The following is a 22,493-nucleotide window of genomic DNA, read 5'->3' on the forward strand; positions in this document are numbered from 1 at the left end:
GCATACTCAAGACAGTATATCAGGACACAGTGAGGCCCCATTTAGGGTATAGTGTATCTGCCTGGTCCACTACCACCAAATCTAACCAACAGGCTCTAAACAAGGTTCAAAACCAAGCATTGCGGATCATGACAGGTTCTACAAAGTCTACACCAATCTCCTTCATGGAAAAGCTAACAGGAATACAGCCGTTACAAGACAGGAGACATGCAAATGTCCTGCTCCGAGCAGAGAAGTTCAGGTCCTTTCAAGACCATTCCATGAAAGCCAAGTTGGATGGCTGCAACAAAAATAGGCTCAAGCGTAACAGCTTTGTTCACGAGGCAAAGAAACTCGATCGAGAGTTCGAAACTGAGCTAAACATACCAAAGACTCCCCTAGGTAGAGAAGCGTTATAAACCCTGTAGGGAATGATCTGTCTTCAGTGACTGTGAAACTTGCTGTTCCTCATTTTGACTGTGGGAAACAAGAGGATGGGTGTGTTTGGAAGAGCCTCACACTAGCCATGATCAGTGAAAACTATCCTCCGGAAACGTGAACTCATGTCCATACAGATGGATAAGCCACATGCGCAATCAAAGATGGAGGAGCAGGAGTTTTCAGTCTATACCCATCTGGCAAGAGAGAAACACTACATGCAGCCACGGGAAAATAACTGCAGCAGTTACAAGATTGAAACACCCATGAAGGCCGTCACAATGATTGAAGACTCGGCAGAAGAAAGCTCCTCAGACATCTTTCGCACCGATGCACTGTCTATCATGGAAGCTCTGATCAACAATTAAGCTCCGCAGCTGGCCAGGAGAATGCAGAGTCTGAGTATCACCTGCAAAGTAGCACTCCAGTGGATTCCATCCCATTACGGACTTGCAGGCAATTAAGAGGCAGACCAACTGGCTAAGCTAGGAGGTCATTCAGAATAATCAACAACACCTGTGAGCTACATGGAGAAAGTCACCATCATCAAGGCACTAACGAGACCGAGGATAGAGGAAGATGCTTGGACTGAACAAATGATGCTGGTCAGGCTTCGCTCAGGACACAACAATCTCACATGTACAAGAAATACAGACCGGCACCATCACCAACCTGTCCACGTGTTGAGGAAGATCAGATTACGTGGCATGTACTCCAGAAATGTAAAAGATGACCAGGAGCGAGCTGGTAGATATCTCGATCCACCAGAAACTGGAGGCATTAAGGATCTGCGGCAAACCACAAGTTTCATCGAAGCTACAGGTCTGAGAGTTTAAGGCGAACAAAGAAGAAGAAGAAGAATTTTATTTTACATATTGATTTACTATATTGTGGCATTGTTATTTGCCACATTCATTTCGTATGGTTGGGGATTATATGCCTTTTATTCTAACTGAAATTCAAGATACTGCTTTGAAAAGTTAATTTATAAATAAATAAATAAATCATAAATGCTAATTTTTAAACCTGTTTTATTGTGATACTTTTATTGGATTGTATATAAGTACGTGTTTTACTTCTACCTCTGTATAAGCATTTGTTAAGGATGGTCTTTCTTGAGAGGTTGCTGATTGCACAGCATTGACTGTTTGTCCATCCAAAATACCAATTGATCAGTATATGACTGTATATTTGTTTATAGTAGTAAACTGTTTTGACAAAATTCATTGCTGCTTATTCAGAAGCTGTTCTCCTAGAAGGAAGAGAAGAAAATAACAACAACAACAATACCCTCTAAGTAAATACACCAATGTAATGGTCAACATATAAAACTTGGGTTATAATTTTCTTGTTCCTTTTAAACTGTGAGTTTCACGACCCTAAGCGGGATAAAATTATGTTTATTGTGTTTCATTCATTGTACATCTTAGTCCTTCCTCATCATTTAACTCGAAGTAATCATATAGAACCCATATTCCTGATTAAACATTTATCAGAAAAATGGTCTTGATAACATCTGAGTTAAGTTTGAAACTCAGTCATTTCAGAAGAACAACTACGTAAGTCTGAATTTAGGCACAACTTTGTGTACAAAATGCATTTCATTCCATATAACGAAACTTAGAGGTCAATTTCGCATATCGGTCATTGATCAGTCAATATTTAAGTCACTAAATACAACAATAAAAATCCTGCTCACACTACAAAGGCAGTGTTTTTCTCCAGCATTCAAGAAACTCCATCAGAATGTTTGTTTGCCTAGGGTCTACAACAAAGACACCAGTATCGTTATATCATCCCCTGTTCTATCAGTATCAGTACTATGTACACTGATTTGTTTGGCGATTTGTAAATACAAGTATTGAGAAATTGCATAAAACATATATTTAATATTCAACTATTGATATTTTGGTATTAAAGATTCAAGTTTTGATATATTGATATTATTATTATTGTACCCCCCGACAACAAAGTTGTAAGGGGGTATACTGGTTTCAGGTTGTCTGTCTGTCTGTTCGTCCGTCCGTCTGTCTGTCCGTCTGTCCGTAGGCACAATCTTGTGCGCACTATCTCTCCTTATCCCCTTGACACAATTTAATGAATCTCCACACAAGTGATCAGTAACAACAGTAGTTTTGCATGGAGCATGTTAGGTTCTTTCAGAAAAAAATTTGCAGAGTTATGGGATTTTGTTTTTTTTAATCTACTATATACATAGACAGAGTCTTGTGCGCACCATCTCTCCTCATCCCCTTGACACAATTTAATGAAACTTCACACAAGTGATCAGTAACAACAGTAGTTGTGCGTGGGGCATTTTAGGTTCTTTCAACAACAAAAATTGCAGAGTTATGGGACTTTGTTTCTTGTTAACATACTATGCACATTTAACATACTATGTACATACAGTCTGCATATGCAATCTTGTGCGCGCCTAATCTTCCGAACCCTTGCACACAGTTTAATGAAACTTCACACAAGTGATCAGTACCAACCCTAGTTGTGCATGGTGCATGTTACGTTCTTTTAGATAAATATTCTACATAGTTATGGGACTTTGTTTTTTGTTTCTATACTGTATACATACAGTCTATATTAATACAGTCCACATAATTATGCATATTGTGTGCGTCAAATTGCAATGTACTGTGTCAGTGCATGCGGGGGTGGGGGGGGGGGGGGGTACATTCATCACCTTTAGTGATAGCTGTAGTTTGTTGTTTTTTTCAGTCTCTCAACTGATTATTAAATTATTTTGAATTTTGGTTTGATTGTGGTTCAAAATATCACAGAAATGTTTATTTTTGATATTTATGAGAGCGGTTTAACATTGTTTTCTTGGTTTAAAATACTCAACGCAAGCAGTGAAAGACTGCAATTGCGAGTAGCGGGTTTAGGCAAAACACTACAAAATCAAATGTAAGCCTCCACTGGTCTAGTCACAAGTAGTCCAAATATAAATAATGCTAATTTCTCTCCCTTCCCTTGCGCCCTTTCTCAATAGCATCATGTTTTCTGTTACTCTACCACATTTCAGTATGCATCTCTTAGCATTCTATTGAAATCGGCATGTTCCTATCGCATGCTATGTAAAAATGGCGGCGTAAGAATCTAAATGTTTTGAAAAAAGAAATTGAAAGGAGCAAAAAGGAGTAAATTCAGCGTGTTGTATTTAACAAACTGTAGTTTTCTTATATAACAACCGCCTCGATAATCTAGTGGTAGAGTGCGGGAGGTCGTGGGTTCGATCCCTGGCGGCGTCATACCAAAGACATGAAAAATCGTACCAGTAGCTCCCTTGCTTGGCACTCGGCATTAAAAGTGAAACTGGCCCCTTCTCTCATACCCTCGTGGCAATGGATTCCATCAGGAATGAGGTGTCGAGAGGGGGTCTCCGTGGCCGAGTGGTTAGAGTCGTTGACTTCAAAACCATTTGCCCCTCATCGATGTAGGTTCGAAACCTCATTTGGGGCGTAGAATTCTTCACGTGAGGAAGCCATCCAGCTGGCTTACGGAAGGTCGGTGGTTCTACCTAGGTGCCCGGCCGCTCGTGATGAAATAGTGCACGGAGGGGCAACTGGGGTCTTCCTCCACCATTAAAGCTGGAAAGTCGCCATATGACCTAAAATTGTGTCGGTGCGACGTTAAACCCAACAAAATAAAAAATAAATGAGGTGTCGAGAGTAGTTAATGTAAGTCGCAGAACTTCCCTCAAAATCGACCTAAAACTAATTATGTATAAACTAACAGTTAACACCCCTTTCTTCTGTTTTTCTAAAGTAGCGATAAAGTTCTTTATGGGAATATAAGTCTCTGAAAATCTGATATGCTAGAAAATGTCGAAAAACCGTTATTAAGTAAGGGGATTATAAGATAAAGAACAGCCGGATTTAGTGGTGTTCAGCCTATAACTTGAAAATTAAATTTAGTTCATTACAACCTCGGTCATGTCGGGGTTATCTGCTCTTTTCCTTTAAAAAATAAAATTGCGAATTCTTGGCAATTAAGTGCAAGGTGATTTACTAAATGATAATCGCATGATTGTAAAGCAGTTAAAGTGTTTGATTTTAGTAGAAAATACTAATTGTTTGGGTCAGTGATAAATAAAATCTTGCACATTAAAAGAAATAACATTTGTCATTAGATTTCGCGACCCATGCACATGTTCTTTTCATTTTTAAATTTTATTTTGCTAAGTTTTGAGTTTATAGCCTCTCTTATAACTATTTTTAAGTATTGAATATCGCATTGTATAATTACAAGAATACTTTGAAGCATAGGTACAAAAGTTACAATACCGTATATAAGAAAAGGGAGGTAATAAAAATACTAAAAAAGAAGAACAGGAAATAATTTGAGTCCATCTTTATTTATTTTTGCCCAGATTTTTCAATTGTTGTAACATATCAATATACTGAAAGCCAATATTCTGTAATATAAGTTTTTGATTAACCTGATATTTTGCGAAGAATTGTTGAGTATATATTGGAGTGTTAGCAGGTTTTATTTTATCATAGACGCAACGTAACTACTTGAAAAGTATTTTTATACACCTTCTATGGAAGGTCAAGGATGTCTAAAATACACAGAATGGCAACTGGTGATAATCTGGAGTAAGCTCGTGTCACAACGTTACTGATTGAATAGCGAACAGTGCAGCTCATGATCAGCAGCTGATCTTGGACACTGGTCGCAAAGGCAAAAGCACTTGCCACCAGCAGGCTAAAGGTGAAAATATAATGTGGTACATGGTTATGTTTGGCTGTGCATACGGTAACGGACGTCCCTTTGTTATGTCTAGGCTTACGGACCTTGGTGATGAATGACCCTGATGGCCAATGTTTCAACTCTAAGAAATTAGGATAAAATGTAATTCTAAAGAACGAAAAGTTTATTATTTTGGCAAATATGATGACCCCTCTGACATCTCTCGGAAAAATGTCTCAACAATTTCCTGCTTAGGTGTTAAAAGCTGCAATTTTTCATAATTTGCCCGGACTCGGGCCCTTTCCCAAAATGGGGAAAAAACATTGTTGAGCCTCCTTTCATATTTGTATTTTTATTTTTATAACAGATTACAGGTTGAAGTGATGAGTGAAAAGAAGTCATTAGCAAAACCAGATCCACCAGAGGGGGGCTGTCATTTCTTTGTGGAGCGAAAGAGGAGATACTGCCGCTTCAAACCCACAAAGGATTCAAATTACTGTGCTGAACATGCCAGTATCTCTGGGGTAAGAAATTATAACTTAAAATATTTAGTATAATGTTTTTAAGTATTTTAATTTTATGTAATCATCCCCTGCCGATGAAATCGGGAGGGTGGTATTGAAATGGCGTTGTCCGTCAGTCTGTCCGTCTGCAGCCATTTCTCAGTAACTACCTGGTAGAATTTCATGAAACTTGAAATAAACATGAACCAACATACTGCGATGATGCCCGTCAAGTTTTTTTTTTTTTGATTGGTCAATATCCCAGTGTTCACGAAAGACCCTGAAAATTCACAGGACAGTCGGTCTGGTAAACATGATTTTTTACAGGACCGGATAATATTTTACCAGACCGAATTCTTTTTAATAAATTTGATATCTGATCTTTAAAACTGGTATTTATATATAGTCTATATAGACAGCATTACACAAGTTACATCCTTTAAGTTTATTTCCACTTATTAATTGAAACAGAAGTTTTCAGGCTGTAAAAAGTCTCCCTGTACTTGGATTCAGTGTTGTTATATTTTCTGGTCCTTTGGGACCATGGAGTCCATTCAACATATGTGTAATAGATCTAGAGTCCCGCTTAACCGTTGCTAGGGGGCGTGAGAGATGTTGCACATTTCATTACCTCTCGCGAACAGACTCAGTCAAAACGAGTCAGTTGTTATTCTTCTTGGTTGCATTCTTTGCTTCCAAAGGATCTTTTAGTAATTTTACAGATTTTATTCATATTCATTTGCTATATCATCGCTGTTTTTTACCCCACAAGTCTATTGTTTGCACTGAGGCACGTTGATGTTGACATATAAAGAGAAAGATGACCTCGGAATTTCTGGAAATTCCCGTCTGGTTCCCGCGTACATAAATCGAGTACCATCCACGATTAGTACGCATCCAATGATAACGCGCGTTCTTAGAATTGTCGTGACGTCGTGAGGGGTTTCCACTGTTTCTATTTTAAGTACTGTACCAATGAAACAAGCGCTTACTAAAATATAGTTTGACATCAATTTCTCGGGATTCCATTTTACAATTTAATGATGAAAGTCGAACTTTCGCGAAATCGTGGAGGACTGTCTTCTTATTTTATCATATTGACCTGCAATTTTTATCGGACACTCGGTCTTGTGAACTTGATATATCATGCCGGACCGGATCAAAATTTACCGGAAATGTCCGACGGTCCGACGGCTTTCGCGACCTCTGATATCCCTTAGAGTTATTGCCCTTGATTTAATGAAAAATGTCCGTCTGCAGCCATTTCTCAGTAACTAGCCGGTAGAATTTCATTAAACTTGAAATAGACATGAACCAAGATATTGCCATGATGCCCTTCAAGGTTTTTTTTTTATTGGTAAATTTCCCTTGATTTAATGAAAAATCCACAAAAATGTCCGTCCGCAGCCATTTCTCAGTAACTAGCAGGTAGAATTTCATCAAACTTGAAATAAACATGAGCCAACATACTGCAATGATGCCCGTCAACTTTTTTTTTTTTTTTGGGTTGGTCAATTTCCCTTAGAGTTATTGCCCTTGATTTAATGAAAAATACACGTCTGCAGCCATTTCTCAGTAACAAGTTTGTAAAATTTCATGAAACTTGAAATAAATATGAACCAACATACTTGATGATGCCCGTCATTTTCTTTTTTGATTGGTCAATTTTCCATAGAGTTATTGCCCTTTAATTGTTTAAAAATCCACAGATTTGTACATAACAAACCAACCAATCGGAAGAATTTCATTAAACTTCTTTCATTCTTTTCCATGAACATTTATTATAAACATGTGAAGTTATGTACCTACACCTGGTCGCCACCTTGCCTTGGTCACACCCCCTCCCCCACTCCCTAATTTGAAAACCTGAGTTATTAGATTGGGGTATGTCTTTGGTTGGGCGGGCGGATGGGTGGCATCAAACTGGTGTTTCCGGTCAATAACTTTTGTTTTGGTAAAGATATTTGAATAAAACATGGTATGTATGTAGCTTATATCAAGACAAAGGCTGGGATTGATTTTGGGGTTTCTGGGGTCAAGGTCAAGATCACTGTTACTTAAAATAGAAAAAGGGTTTCCGGTCAATAACTTAACTTAGGAATTAGCTATCGTGATGAAACTTGGTGTATAGAAAACTTATAAAGTTGTAGCTTGGGATTGATTTTGGGGTTTCTGGGATCAAGGTCAAGGTCATTGTTACTAAAAATAGGGTTAGGTTAGGGTTAGGGTTGTGCTTTAAAGTGGTGCACTGTGATTCAGTATACAGGGATATAAATTAACACTCGCCCAGTGTGCCCAGATTTGAAGCTGGTCGAGTCAATTTTCCAAAATAGTCGCCCAGCCGGCGAATGGCTTTGGATTATCCTAATGTCAATATTCTGGGTTTTTCCGAGACTGTCTTATTAATATGCACTACGTCACATAAATCGACCAATTAAATTTACCGATATATACTACAACCAATTGGAATACGCGGATCATTTACTCCGTCACTAATAATGGCTGCGCCCATAGAAATACAGCACTAGAAAGTAGAGGTTTATTGAAGGTTGTTAAAGAGCTTAGAACGGCCGGTCGCGGCAACAAAAGGAAGTATTATCAGGATTATTAAAAGACCTGAAGGCCAATGAGGACTTTTAATGAAAAATAGGCTGGTAACAGACCGCGGCTGCATAGAACACCGACCTCAACATGGTTTGTACTTTTTGTACAAGTAATAATTTCGCAGGGCCCTCACTCTACTTTGGGGGAAGGGGTCCGCAGCCCTCAGGCGGGGGAATTTTCGCGTCGTTTTAGCCAAAAGGGGGAATTTTCATTGCCTTCAAAGAATAACATACTATGTAAGAACTATAACATGTATAACTCTCATTACACTAAAGTTGTTTCTTTTTGTCAACATACTACTGGTAACTGCAATTATATCATGTCAAGATCAGCTTTTCATGGGACAAGCTATACTGTTATTAATGAAACGTTGACAAACTTTAACTAAAACAAGTACATTTATCATTACACATTTTTTAATCAATTTATATTTTAGTTGTCTAAAAGTGGGTGGGGTTTGGTGCCTCTGCATTTTATTATCAAAAATGCTTCAAAATTAAGGGCTGCTTTTGCAAAAGTGATCATATTTTTCTAAAATGCAGACTTTCAAATGGCTTTTTATTTAGATTGTACTAAAAAATCTTGTAAGAAATGATGAAAATGTCCGAAAATCACGGTCGCGAAAACGGGTGACAAATATGGAAAACGAAAGTAAATATTTAAAATTCTTGATGAAATACCTGTTTTAAATTTCTTTTTTTTTACCATACCTATGCAATACTTACAATTTCTGCTTATTAAAGCATTTAATTTATTTGGACCAAACAAAGCCTCGGCAATGATCATAAATTTTCTATAGACCGTAACGGTTGACCGGGTCACGTAATCGTTCAAGCAAACAAAATAATGATTTCAATTATCCAATTTGTGCAAAGACGATAATCTAAAGCTGCATTGTTTATCAATTATTTTTTACACATTGATCAGTAAACACCTTTGATAATGACAGGGATTATTGTACTAAATATAAACCGCGAGATGACCACGTGTCAATCGGCGCGTGGCATGATTGACATCTGTTAGCAGCTAATTAACATATGACGCTCCGCCTACTGCCATACTTCCGCGTATGACGGCGAACAATATTGAAATTGACTGTGATTTTGATTGACAAGGGGCAGAACTTTCGAACGCGAGACGCATCAAACAAAATTTCCGCGAGTCAATCCGACGCACGGAGCATATTTTGTGTTGGTCAAATACGAGGTTTTCTCGATTTTCGCGGATCAAAAACCCGGGACCTCGGGTCAACCGAATGCCCTGTAAGGGGGAATTTTTTTCTCTGGAGGGGGAAAAAGGATACTATTTTGGCGGGGGAAGCAGCCGATATTCGGCGGCAAAAACGGCCGATCGAGGGCCCTGTTTCGTGACGGGTTGCGAGTCCTGTAACTCGACAATGTAACAAAATACTGGAATTCAGAGGTCCATAAGCTTGCAGCCTCTATCAAAATTCCCATAAACAACCCAAACCCTCTAGTGCTGCAATAATCATTCAAACTTTAAGTGCGTCTCTGTGTTTGAGAGGATGTGCCCTATATTTAAAACATGTCATGCACTGGTTGATTACAACTTTCCTTTACAGTGTGAGTTTGATGAGTGTTCTGTAATTATATTTAAGAAATTGATGTATTTTGGCAGGAAGCAAATTACAAGACTTATTAAGTATGTCGATCTAAACCACTGTTAGTATATCTTTCCGCTAATAATAGCTGGGCCCCTAACTTTTAGGCTGGGCCCCTAGAATTTGCCTGTAAGGAGCCCAGATGGCTAATAGGGTCTGAGTGTTAATTTATATCCCTGGTATACTTTTTTATTCTTATGAAAAGTGTTTAAGGTCATTGTTACTAAAAATAGGGTTAGGGTTAGGTTAGGGTTAGGGTTGTGCTTTAAAGTGGTGCACTGTGATTCAGTATACTTGTTTATTCTTATGAAAAGTCTTGAAAACCTGGTTTCGTGGCATTGCTGCGTTTCTTGTTTTTTTTTCTTTTTCATTTCTTTTTTTTCAAACCTCATTTATCAACATGGAAAGTTGTACAATTCTCTCACCTCACTCCTCCAGCCAGTCATGCTCACCACCCTGATCATGCATTCATCAATATTTATAATCAACATGAAAAGTTTTGTACCCTTCCCCACCCCCCAAAAAAGCATTCATTTTCTGTTAATTTGATTTTGACTAATGAAATTATTTGCTTCTTTGTAACATTCTTAACTTTTTGCCAGATGTATTTTTTTTATATAGTGCAAGACTTATCCAAATCCCAAAATGCAAGTACATTGTTTGTTTTATCTATTCTTTTTCTTTTGTCGGAAAATCTCTGGTAATATTTTGACCCTATACTTCTATCAATGCTTCGAATAATCGAGTGCTCTGTCAACAGACAGCTCTTGTTCATTCACAAAGTGAAATCTCATCAAGACATATTCCCATTTTTATACGCCCATCTCCGAAAGAGCGAGGCGTCTTATGACGTGAACACCTGCAGCGGACGGTCAGTGTCCAAAAGCATGTCTGCTAAGTCGAACAGTTTTCATCCAATCTTCAAACAATGTTTGTGGGCATAATATTTCGGCCAACAAGGTTTTTTTCGGCTGTTTTTATAGCCGTTATTGGGCTATATTCCGAATGCCAAAAAGTATGTATTTTTCCCAAAATGAGTGCAAAAATTCCCAATCTACATTCTGAGAAATAAAATCAGCAAAATTGCACAAATATTATGGACAATTTTGTAATGGCAGTTTGTTAAAGAGATTGTACAATGTGAAAAATGTGTATGAGAAAGTGCCTAAATACATCCTTACTATATCTTATGAGTCTTGATATTTCCCTATTTGGAACATTTACGCATCAAAATACCCAATGCTATGTATAGGCTATGTTCCCAAAACAGCAAGAAAAAACCCTGGCCAAGTTCTATAACCAGCCAAATCGCCCCAGGCACTCTTGGATTATGGCCCTTGAATTACTTGAAAACTGAATATTTAGACGGGCGTATTTTGTGACAGTCTGGCACTCATGAAATCCAAAAATTATAGCTACATAGGAAGAAATTTAGTGTAGTTTCAAACGACTGTTTTAGCTTCATTTTGTGTACTTCTATTCTTCTAGCTTTGAGTCATGTGAGAAGTAAAAGAACTTACATTTGGTCTTTTAAATAGGTTGATTTGGGAAGAAAAAGGATGACATGCCCATATGATTCAAAACAGTGAGTATTAGTTTATTAAAGCTAAAATAACATTGTTTGTGTCAGTTTTAAAAAAAGTAAATGTAATGGAATAGTTTTGAAGTTGAAATTTTGTTGAATAACCTTACAATGCCCAAAATGACAGTGTTTAAAGAAAAAAAGAAATTAAGTGAAAAACAATCTGCATACATGTACATGTATGTTCTGCATTTCACTGCTAAAATTATATACTAACTACCATTGTTTTAAAGCTAAATCAGTTTTACATTTTTAACACAACTATTCAAAGAATAGGTAGAGCTATTGGACTCACCTATGCGTTGGCATCCGCGTCTGCGTCCCGATTTTGTTAAGTTTTTGTATGTAAGCTGGTATCTCAGTAACCACTTGTGGGAATGAATTGAAACTTCACACAGTTGCCCATTGTCATAAGCTGATATGCATTGTACAGGTTTCATAACTCTCTTTTGCAATTTTACAAAATTATGGCCCTTTTTCAATTTTAATATTCATTCAGTTGACAAGACTGTTGAATAGTCGAGCATTGCTGTCCTCCCACAGCTCTTGTTATTGTTTCCTATATAGCGTTCTTGAGCTGATTGCCTTGAAAATCATGCAAGTGTTATAAGTATTTGACTGAGATACTAAGTCAGGAAGTGCCATGGATTCTTCCTGGACTTTAATTACTAAAGATATGATAATGTCAGAGGGTAAGCTGATTGTTTCTTGTGAATAATTTATCAGTTAGGCATATATAACACATACTTGCATGTTGACATTTTTAGCTCACCAGAGCCAAAGGCTCAGGGTGAGCTATTAGGATGGGTCACCGTCCGGCGTCCGTTGTCCGTTGACATCTCCTCATAAACCGCTAGGCAAATTTCATCCAAACTTCACAGGAATGTTCCTTGGGTGAAGCTCTACAAAAATTATTCAAAGAATTGAATTCCATGCAGAACTAGTTGCCATGGCAACCGAAAGGAAAAACTTTAAAAATCTTCTTTTCAAAAACCAGAAGCCCTAGAGCTTAGATATTTGGTGTGAAGCATTGCCTGGTGGACCTCTACCGATTCAAATCATGACCCCAGGGTCAAAATTGACCCCACCCCAGGGGTCACTTGATTTTACATAGAAAAATCTTAAAAAATCTTCTCCTCAAAAACTAGAAGCCCTAGAGCTTAGATATTTGACATGTAGCATTGCATAGTGGACCTCTACTTAAGTTGTTCAAACATGGGTGAAAGTTTTCCGGAATACTCCGGAAGTTCCGGATTTTCCATCTCGGCCGGGATTGTTTTTCCAAATCGTCTAAATCCGGGTCGAAATTCGGGGGGGGGGGGGGGGGGGGGAGGGTGTTGGTATTGTGTCATCAATCAACAAAGCTTGAAAAATCAGTCCATCGGCGACAAACACAATCGACTCTGTTTATCATATTTGCCGTTTGCAGCGCATCTCGCATATCGTCAATATGTAACGACAATTTTGATTGGCCCGCATAGGCGCTGTACTTCAATGAAAACAACTGTTACGTTTTTCTAAATTTTACATGCGCCGAAAAGTTCCCGCGCGTCAGAATTTGCACGGACTTTTGTCTGCAGCATGCATTTCTCGATTTCTTGCATGCACATGTAGCCGCCTCGTATATTGCGAGTTACGTCTTATACGAGTATTGGTGGGTTAAAGTCGGGATAGGGACGAGTGGACCTCTCTGTATGCTCATCCGATCGGACGCGTGGATTTTACCTCGTAACTTTACCAAATGCAGAAATTACATCCCAAAAAATAACCTGGATTGACTGGAATTTACCCGCGAATCGTAAAGATATCAAAACGTCATACCAGTAATTTTCCATTCCACGAACACGTGCGACCTATCGTAATAATAATATCTAATTTAGGCTAGATCGCCGTTACTTTTGTTTATCGACACGTACACAAAAAACGCGCATAGTGCATTCATTTTTTAATATAATCGCTTCAAATTTTCAACACCGCTTGAGAAGTAATACAGTTTGAATTCTATAACGATTTTAATAAGATATCGACAGAAATGTAGGCAAAAGTCTATAAAAACGATCGAATTTTCATACATTTATTTGTAAAATTTCAAACAGCGCGATCTTAAATATTTATTTATTTCTAAAAGTAAATAAATACTACATTCTATGGTCATAAAATTCAGACTTTTGACAAGAAAGTACAAAAAAACAGAATTAAAAAATCTTAAATAATAAAAAAGCGTCAGCTATTTCAATACATGAGTAAAACAATTTTTGGCAAACAGATTTCTGTGTAATGCGGCAGAATAGGTTACGTGACCTCGTGAACGTAAATAGAATATGGTTTTAAAATAAGCAATATGATGTCGCTGTGGTTTTAATAAGTTTGATAAGTAAATGAATATTTGTAGATGTATTTTTGACACGACACTAAGTGAGATATTCTTCTCAAACAATAATGTAAAAAAAATTAGGGCAAATAGGTCACTTATCGTTTGACACATTTACCTGTCAGTTTATACGGGATATTGCACATTCGCTTTTAAAAAAATTAAAGAAGATACTTTTTTTTACTGTTTTAAAGAACCGAGGCGGTACGATCAGACAGTGATGTGTCACATGGCGCGAAAACATGACGTAATGCCATGACAATCTCGGGCAACTTTGATCTCCACTTCAGATGCCATGATACCGACACAATTCTTTTAGCTCTTTAAGGGTGTTTTAACTGATGACGAAAACAAGGCCAGTACTTATTTTATCAACAGAATATTTACCGATAATTGTTAATGTTTTTTTCCGCTTTGAACAGGGGTGGGTTGATAATTATTTTTCGGGATTTTCGAATCCAAAGCAATCTAGATCAGATAGGATACAAGAAAAATAATTAACAGCTGCATGATACTGATAAAAGGAAGCAAGATTCCTGTTTGTTTCATATTTAATGTTCGTCCCGGCAGTGCAGGACCGAATGTCCGGCCATTTTTGGCAACTTTCGTGATGTCTGGATTTTATTATACACACCTTGTAAAGAGTTCCAATTATAAACAAGCGTCAACCACGGAAAAGTCACTTTTATAAAAAATATTGCAGTGATGATTACTCGATCCGTTACGTACCGAAATTTACTTCAACTGTTTGTTTTAAACATCATTTAGACGACCGTTTATGTAACTATTCACTCACGTTTTTCATGACTTTCACGTGCGCCTAAAAGTTCCCGCGTCAAAGTTTGCACGGACTTTCACAGCTTGTCTTGATTTCTACGGTTTGCACGCTTTTTATCTCCAAAGTATCAATCTTTCCACGAGGAACAGGAGGAAGATCAAGATTTCTTTCGGGGATTAACACGCCGTAATTAGGGCTGCACGGGTTAGTGCGTGAAAAATAATGTTTTTACCGCCAGCGTACAATACTTAGGACTTAGAAAGCAAACATGGTAACAAATGGAGATGGGCTTGGCTATCTGAATGTCACACTGATGATGATCGATGGGGTCTTTGGCTACGAAAACCGGATATTGCAGGGTCTGCATTTTGTGAATGTTGTGCCAAAACATTAAAATATGGTGGCATGAAAAAACAAAAATGTTGCTAGAATTTTCAGGTAGTTTCAGTCTGAATCTTACAAAAATATGTTGAGGGTATATTGTTGAAACAAGTCCTTGACTTAGAAAAGTTACTGTTAACTGAAAATCATGCATTTTGTGCAATATAATAAGTAAATTTTTGGCACACATATAAGGGTAGAATAGGGCTGTTCTAAGCGTTCAAATCACTAATTCTCAGAAGCTTCGGGGGGCTTCGCCCCCCTTGCCCCTACCAGGGCTTTGCCCTGGACCCACCGGGGGCCCTAGCGGCCCCCAAGCCCCCAGCAAACTTTTCAGGATTTTCAATATTCCATACTTTCACCCATGTTCAAATCATGACCCCGGGGTCAAAATTGACCCCCGCCCCAGGAGTCACTTGATTTTACATAAGAAAATTTTCAAAATTTTTCTAAAAATAAACCAGAAGGCCTAGAGCTTAGATATTTCACGTGTAGCATTGCCTAGTGGACCTCTACAAAATTTGTTCAAATCATGACCCCTGGGGTCAAAATTGACCCCGCCCCAGGGGTCACTTGATTTTACATAGGAAAATCTTCAAAAATTTTCTAAAAATAAACCAAAAGGCCTAGATCTTAGATATTTGACGTGTAGCATTGCCTAGTACATTTCTACAAAATTTGTTCAAATCATGACCCCCAGGGTCAAATTGACCCAGCTCCATGGGGTTACTTGATTGTACATAGAAAAATCTTCAAAATTTTCTAAAAATAAACCAGAAGGCCTAGAGCTAAGATATTTGACATGTAGCATTGCCTAGTGGACCTCTACAAAATTTGTTCAAATCATGACCCCCGGGGTCAAAATTGACCCCGCCCCAGGGGTCACTTGATTTTATATGGAAAAATCTTTAAAAATTTTCTAAAAATAAACCAGAAGGCCTAGATCTTAGATATTTGACATGTAGCATTGCCTAGTAGACTTCTACAGAATTTGTTCAAATCATGACCCCCAGGGCCAAATTGACTCCGCCCCATGGGGTTACTTGATTGTACACAGGGACTACCTTAGCCTGGAAAATTAGGGAGAAGTGACTTCTCCCTCCTGGGGAAATAGGGAGAAGTTTTGAAATTTTGGGAGAAGTTCAGCAAACGTGAGACAGGACATTGCTTACATGCATTAAATAACAATAATAATGTTTATTCAGTTCCATTTGTAGTATTTTCTTTTTATGACATAAATAAAAATGGTGCAATGTTTCAACAATACAGTACATATTTGCACTGTTTTACTGCAAAATGTTTGACAACTTGACACAAAAAATCTTTCCTCATATAACCAGTACTAATATTTCTTGGATTTCTTCCTTCCTAGAGCAGCTTTATCTTGCATGTGAGCATTTTGAGTTTAAAATTTTTACATGTTTTTCCTTCAATTTGACAAACTACAGAGTTTAAAAAACTCTCAAACTTACAATGAAATGTTATTTATATTGATCAGTAGATAAAAGACTTAAAAATCAGGGGCAGTATTTTTTAAAACTACGTATTTTGACATAAAAAATCTAAAATTTGGTTAAATGTATTACCTCCCTTTAACACATTTCAAAATGTACTAAAAGAGTTGTCTGCTATTTTTATCAAACAACAAATTTAATAGTTTGTCAAGGGCCTTATATTTAACATATATGTTTTTAATGAAAGAGAAATGCAGATTAAAATGATTAGTAAGCAGATCCCGATTGAAAAATAAACGTCAGGAGTAACGGGTAGTCTACATTGTGATGGCAATAAAAATTTGAAATGATTTTTATCCGAAACCATGAATTACTGGATAAGACATCTTATAAAGTACCGAGGGCGTGCGGTTGACCCGAGGTTCCGTGTTTTGACCCGCGAAAATCAAGAAAAACTCGAATTTGACCCGCACAAAAAAAGTGTCCCGTGCATCGGCTTAATCCGTGATATGCGGTTCGAGTTCGAAAGTTCTGCTTTGTCAATCAAAATCTCGGTGAATTTCAGTTTCAGTGTTGTTCGCCGCCACAAACGGAAGTATGACAGTAGGCGGAGCATCGTATGTTAATTAGCTACTGACAGATGTCAATCACGTAATTAGGTTTGTAATTTGGAAGTTAATTATCGCTGTTTTACGAAGTTTTCGGGCTCTCTGATCTCCGATTTCGGTCAACTTCAATTATTACTCTTTTGTTCTTTAATTATCGTGTACTGCAATCACATTAAATGCAAACAATTAGCAGCTTACTCTGCGGCGTCAATCTGAAATCGAGTGATCATCTTTTGTTGTCATGGACACGTTTCGCCGCGCGTGCCTCCCGGTGACATCCTGTATATTGCGTATTGTGTTTACAGACTTTACATAACTGAGATGTATAATCTCGGCGCACTTTATTGCCGATTATGTTTTCCTTTCATCCATTTTTAGGGCGACTTGAACTTCGCTTTTCTGGGCGGGAAGGGCGAAGTGAAATATTTTAAAGCGAAGTTATCGCTCAACTTCGCCTAAAACGCAGTCCCTGGTACATAGAAAAATCTTCAAAATTTTCTAAAAATAAACTAGAAGGCCTAGAGCTTAGATATTTGACATGTAGCATTGCCTAGTGGACCTCTACAAAAGTTGTTCAAATCTTGACCCCCACCTCCAGGGTCAAATTGACCTAGCCCCAGGGGTTACTTGATTGTACATAGGGAAATCTTCATAAATTTTCTAAAAATAAACCAGAAGGTCTAGATCTTAGATATTTGATATGTAACATTTCCTAGTAGACTTCTACAAACTTTGTTCAAATCATGACCCCCGGGGTAAAATTGGCCCCGCCCCAGGGGTTACTTGATTGTACATCGGAAAATCTTCCAAAAAATTTCTAAAAGTCATCAGTTTGATATTTGAAACATGTAGCTGATATTATTCTGGTGAGCGATCCAGGGTCATCATGACCCTCTTGTACATCATTATTCACCGTATGCGCTGAGACTTGATATCAGATTGTGACAATATGATTTTTTACAGCACATGTTATACAGACAAATTGAACCATCATATGAAGAAATGTCCAAGCAAACCAAGGGATATGCCAGTAAGTATTAAGTGTGGCAGTAATTGTAAAACACTAACATGTTGCAGTACTTAATATGTCTGAGCAACTTCCTTGTGATAGAGCTGTTTAGTGTAAGATGTAACAATAACCAGAAATACATGGTATATGCTTGCAAAACCTAGGGACATGCCACATTGTGTGAAGTGTAGCCACTTAGTATGCTCTAAACAGTTCAGGTCATATGAGTTTTATGACATTAACTGTAATTTGGAATTATGTTGTAAATGAGAAATAAAAGTACCATATACAGGTTTTTTAGTCAGTTGGGTCATATGATATTAGCTAAAGATAAGAGTACAAATATCTGTCTTACTCAAAATTAATCCACAAAATGATCATATCGTTTATAATCACACTCTTAGCAAATTTTGTTACAGTTTGCGCTAATTTGGTGTCTATTTTGTTGCAGGCATATTACAGTGCAGGGATAAATTCTGGAGATGATGCTGGGGAAGAAGTTCCAGATCCAAAGGTACCTTATTGTACCCTCCAACAACAAAGTTGTAAGGGGGGGTATACTGGTTTCAGGTTGTCTGTCTGTCCATTCGTCTGTCTGTCCATAGACACAATCTTGTGCGCACCATCTCTCCTCATCCCCTTGACACAATTTAATGAAACTTCACGCAAGTGATCAGTCACAACAGTAGTTGTGCATGGTGCATGTTAGGTTCTTTCAGATAAAAAACTTGCAGAGTTATTGGACTTCGTATTTTGTTACTATACTATATACATAGACACAATCTTGTGCGCACCATCTCTTCTCATCCACTTGACACAATTTAATGAAACTTCACACAAGTGATCAGTAACAACAGTAGTTGTGCATGGGGCATGTTAGGTTCTTTCAGAAAAAAAATTGCAGAGTTATGGGACTTTGTTTTTTGTTACTAAACTATATACATAGACACAATCTTGTGTGCACCATCTCTCCTCATCCCCTTGACACAATTTAATGAAACTTCACACAAGTGATCAGTAACAACAGTAGTTGTGCATGGGGCATGTTAGGTTCTTTCAACGACAAAAATTGCAGAGTTATGGGACTTTGTTTCGTGTTAACATACTATGTACATACAGTCTGCATATGCAGCCTTTTTGCGTGCCTAATCTTCCGAACCCTTGCACACAATTTAATGAAACTTCACACAAGTGATCAGTACCAACCCTAGTTGTGCATGGTGCATGTTACGTTCTTTTAGATAAATATTCTGCATAGTTATGAGACTTCGTTTTTTGTTACTATACTTTATACATACAGTCTATAATACATACAGTCCACATAATTATGCAATCTTATGTGCGTCAAATTGCAATGTACTGTGTCAGTGCATGCGGGGGGTACATTCATCACCTTTAGTGATAGCTCTAGTTGCTTCTGTCTTCAGGGTATATCCTTACTTCCCATCTTTACTGCTTGCCTCAAATTAGCTCAGTTGGCAGAGCACAAGACTGTTTGTCGGAAGGTCAAGTGTTTGCTGACAGAAAACAGTTTTGTGAACTTGGTCATTCTGTACCCCTGTTTAGTGCGGGGAAGTTGTGTATTGCCTGTGGAGATCAAGTCAGTATTGATATAGTGCATATTTTCTGACCTGGCGAAGATATTTTTAGTACAGGCTTTACCATTAAAATCAATAGGTAACTTGGTGCTTATCGGATTTATCCGACGTAATAAAACGAAATCTAATGATATAACCGATTACCCTAAACTCAATGATAGAATGGCCCATTTATGACCTTTCTATAAATATCTCCGCCAGGTCAGAAAATATGCACTATACAATATCCAGGAACACGCATTGGGTTAATTGACCACTGTTACTTTACTGAAATACTGTTGAAAATGGGTATCAAATTTAAATCAATCAGTAGATCAAAATCATAACTTTACTCAACATTTTTTCTGAGGGTTTTCAGTGGCCAAGTGGTTAAGGCTGCTGACTTCAAATCACTTGCCCCTCATCAATGTAGGTTCGAGCCTCACTCGGGGCGTTGAATTCTTCATGTGAGGAAGCCATCTACCTGGCTAACGGAAGGTCGGTGGTTCTACCTGAGTGCCTGCTCGTGATGAAATATTGCACGGAGGGGCACCTTAGGTCTTCCTCCACCATCGAAGCTGGAAAGTCGCCATATGACCTATAATTGTGTCAGTGCGATGTTAAACCTAACAAAATAAATAAATTACTCAGCATTTTGGACAAAGTGATTAAGTAACAGGCTGATCAATTTCCTGTGACTTGGAAAATGTAGAGGCAAACCAGATTTAATGTTACCTACAAGTTATTCAGCTGACATGCTCATGTCACTAATCTCTGGTGTCTTTCAGCATATTCCTCAACTGCAAAGCCAACATTTAAATTAATGTATACCTATTTTTAGCTCACCTGTCACAAAGTGACAAAGTGAGCTTTTGTGATCGCGCGGTGTCCGTCGTCCATGCGTGCGTCCGTCTGTGCATCCGTAAACTTTTCCTTGTGACATCTCTAGAGGTCACATTTTTCATGGGATCTTTATGAAAATATGTCAGAATGTTCATCTTGGTAAATTCTAGGTCAAGTTCGAAACTGGGTCACATGCCGTCAAAAACTAGATCAGTAGGTCTAAAAATAGAAAAACCTTGTGACCTCTCTAGAGGCCATAATTTTCAATGGATCTTCATGAAAATTGGCCAGAATGTTCACCTTGATGATATCTAGGTCAAGTTCGAAACTGGGTCAGGTGCCATCAAAAATTAGGTCAGGAGGTCTAAAAATAGAAAAACCTTGTGACCTCTCTAGAGGCCATATATTTCACAAGATCTTCATGAAAATTGGTCAGAATGTTCGCCTTGATGATATCTAGGTCAAGTTAGAAACTGGGTCACGTGCGGTCAAAAACTAGGTCAGTAGGTCTGAAAATAGAAAAACCTTGTGACCTTTCTACAGGCCATATATTTCACAAGATCTTCATGAAAATTGGTCAGAACGTTCACCTTGATGATATCTAGGCCAAGTTCGAAACTGGGTCACATGCCATCAAAAACTAGGTCAGTAGGTCAAATAGAAAAACCTTGTGACCTCTCTAAAGGCAATATTTTTCATGGGATCTGTATGAAAGTTGGTCAGAATGTTCACCTTGATGATATCTAGGTCAAGTTCGAAACTGGGTCACGTGCGGTCAAAAACTAGGTCAGTAGCCTAGGTCTTAAAATAGAAAAACCTTGTGACCTTTCTAGAGGCCATATATTTCACAAAATCTTCATGAAAATTGGTCAGAACGTTCACCTTGATGATATCTAGGTCAGGTTCAAAACTGGGTCACGTGCCATCAAAAACTAGGTCAGTAGGTCAAATAATAGAAAAACCTTGTGACCTCTCTAAAGGCAATATTTTTCATGGGATCTATATGAAAGTTGGTCTGAATGTTCATCTTGATGATATCTAGGTCATGTTCGTAACTGGGTCACGTGCGGTCAAAAACTAGGTCAGTAGGTCTTAAAATAGAAAAACCTTGTGACCACTCTAGAGGCCATAATTTTCAATGGATCTTCATGAAAATTGGTCAGAATGTTCACCTTGATGATATCTAAGTCAGGTTCAAAGTGGGTCACGTGGAATCAAAAACTAGGTCAGTAGGTCAAATAATAGAAAAACCTTGTGACCTCTCTAGAGGCCGTATTTTCCATGAGATCTGTATGAAAGTTGGTCTGAATATTCATCTTGATGATATCTAGGTCAAGTTCGAAAGTGGGTCACGTGCCATGTAAAACTAGGTCAGTAGGTCAAATAATAGAAAGACCTTGTGACCTCTCTAAAGGCCATATTTTCCATGAGATCAGTATGAAAGTTGGTCTGAATATACATCTTGATGATACCTAGGTCAAGTTCGAAACTGGGTCACGTGCCATGTAAAACTAGGTCAGTAGGTCAAATAATAGAAAAACCTTGTGACCTCTCTAAAGGCCATATTTTTCAGTGGATCTTCATGAAAGTTGGTCTGAATGTTCATCTTGATGATATCTAGATCAAGTTCGAAACAGGGTCAAGTGCGGTCAAAAACTAGGTCTAAAAATAGAAAAACCTTGTGACCTCTCTAGAGGCGATACTTGTGAATGGATCTCCATAAAAATTGGTCAGAATGTTCAAATTGATGATATCTAGGTCAAGTTTGAAAGTGGGTCACGTGCCATCAAAAAGTAGGTCAGTAGGTCAAATAATGAAAAAACGTTTTGACCTCTCTAGAGGCCATATTTTTCATGGGATCTGTATGAAAGTTGGTCTGAATGTTTATCTTGATGATATATAGGTCAAGTTTGAAACTGGGTCAACTGCGATCAAAAACTAGGTCAGTAGGTCAAATAATAGAAAAACCTTGTGACCTCTCTAGAGACCATATTTTTCAATGGATCTTCATGAAAATTGGTCAGAATTTTTATCTTGA

The 22,493-nt window shown here is 37.9% G+C and overlaps 1 protein-coding gene across 3 annotated transcripts in view; it reads left to right on the plus strand.

Moving 5' to 3' along the window:
- The first annotated feature begins 4,362 nt into the window (after positions 1–4,362).
- The window catches only part of LOC123525031 (tRNA:m(4)X modification enzyme TRM13 homolog), a 49,898-nt gene continuing 31,767 nt past the window's right edge, over positions 4,363–22,493 (plus strand). Inside the window, exons 1-5 of one of the 3 annotated variants that reach the window (XM_045303705.2) lie at positions 4,363–4,431; positions 5,492–5,648; positions 11,391–11,437; positions 17,990–18,056; positions 18,487–18,549. In XM_045303705.2, the coding sequence (XP_045159640.1) occupies positions 5,508–5,648; positions 11,391–11,437; positions 17,990–18,056; positions 18,487–18,549 (318 nt within the window). In that variant the 5' untranslated portion in view covers positions 4,363–4,431; positions 5,492–5,507. Of the gene's footprint in view, positions 4,432–4,524; positions 5,146–5,491; positions 5,649–8,147; positions 8,322–11,390; positions 11,438–17,989; positions 18,057–18,486; positions 18,550–22,493 lie in introns of those variants that run through there. The other 2 variants (XM_045303704.2, XM_045303706.2) reach the window with 2 other exon arrangements.

Source organism: Mercenaria mercenaria, chromosome 3 (assembly GCF_021730395.1).
Source record: "Mercenaria mercenaria strain notata chromosome 3, MADL_Memer_1, whole genome shotgun sequence".
NCBI classification, from domain to species: domain Eukaryota; kingdom Metazoa; phylum Mollusca; class Bivalvia; order Venerida; family Veneridae; genus Mercenaria; species Mercenaria mercenaria.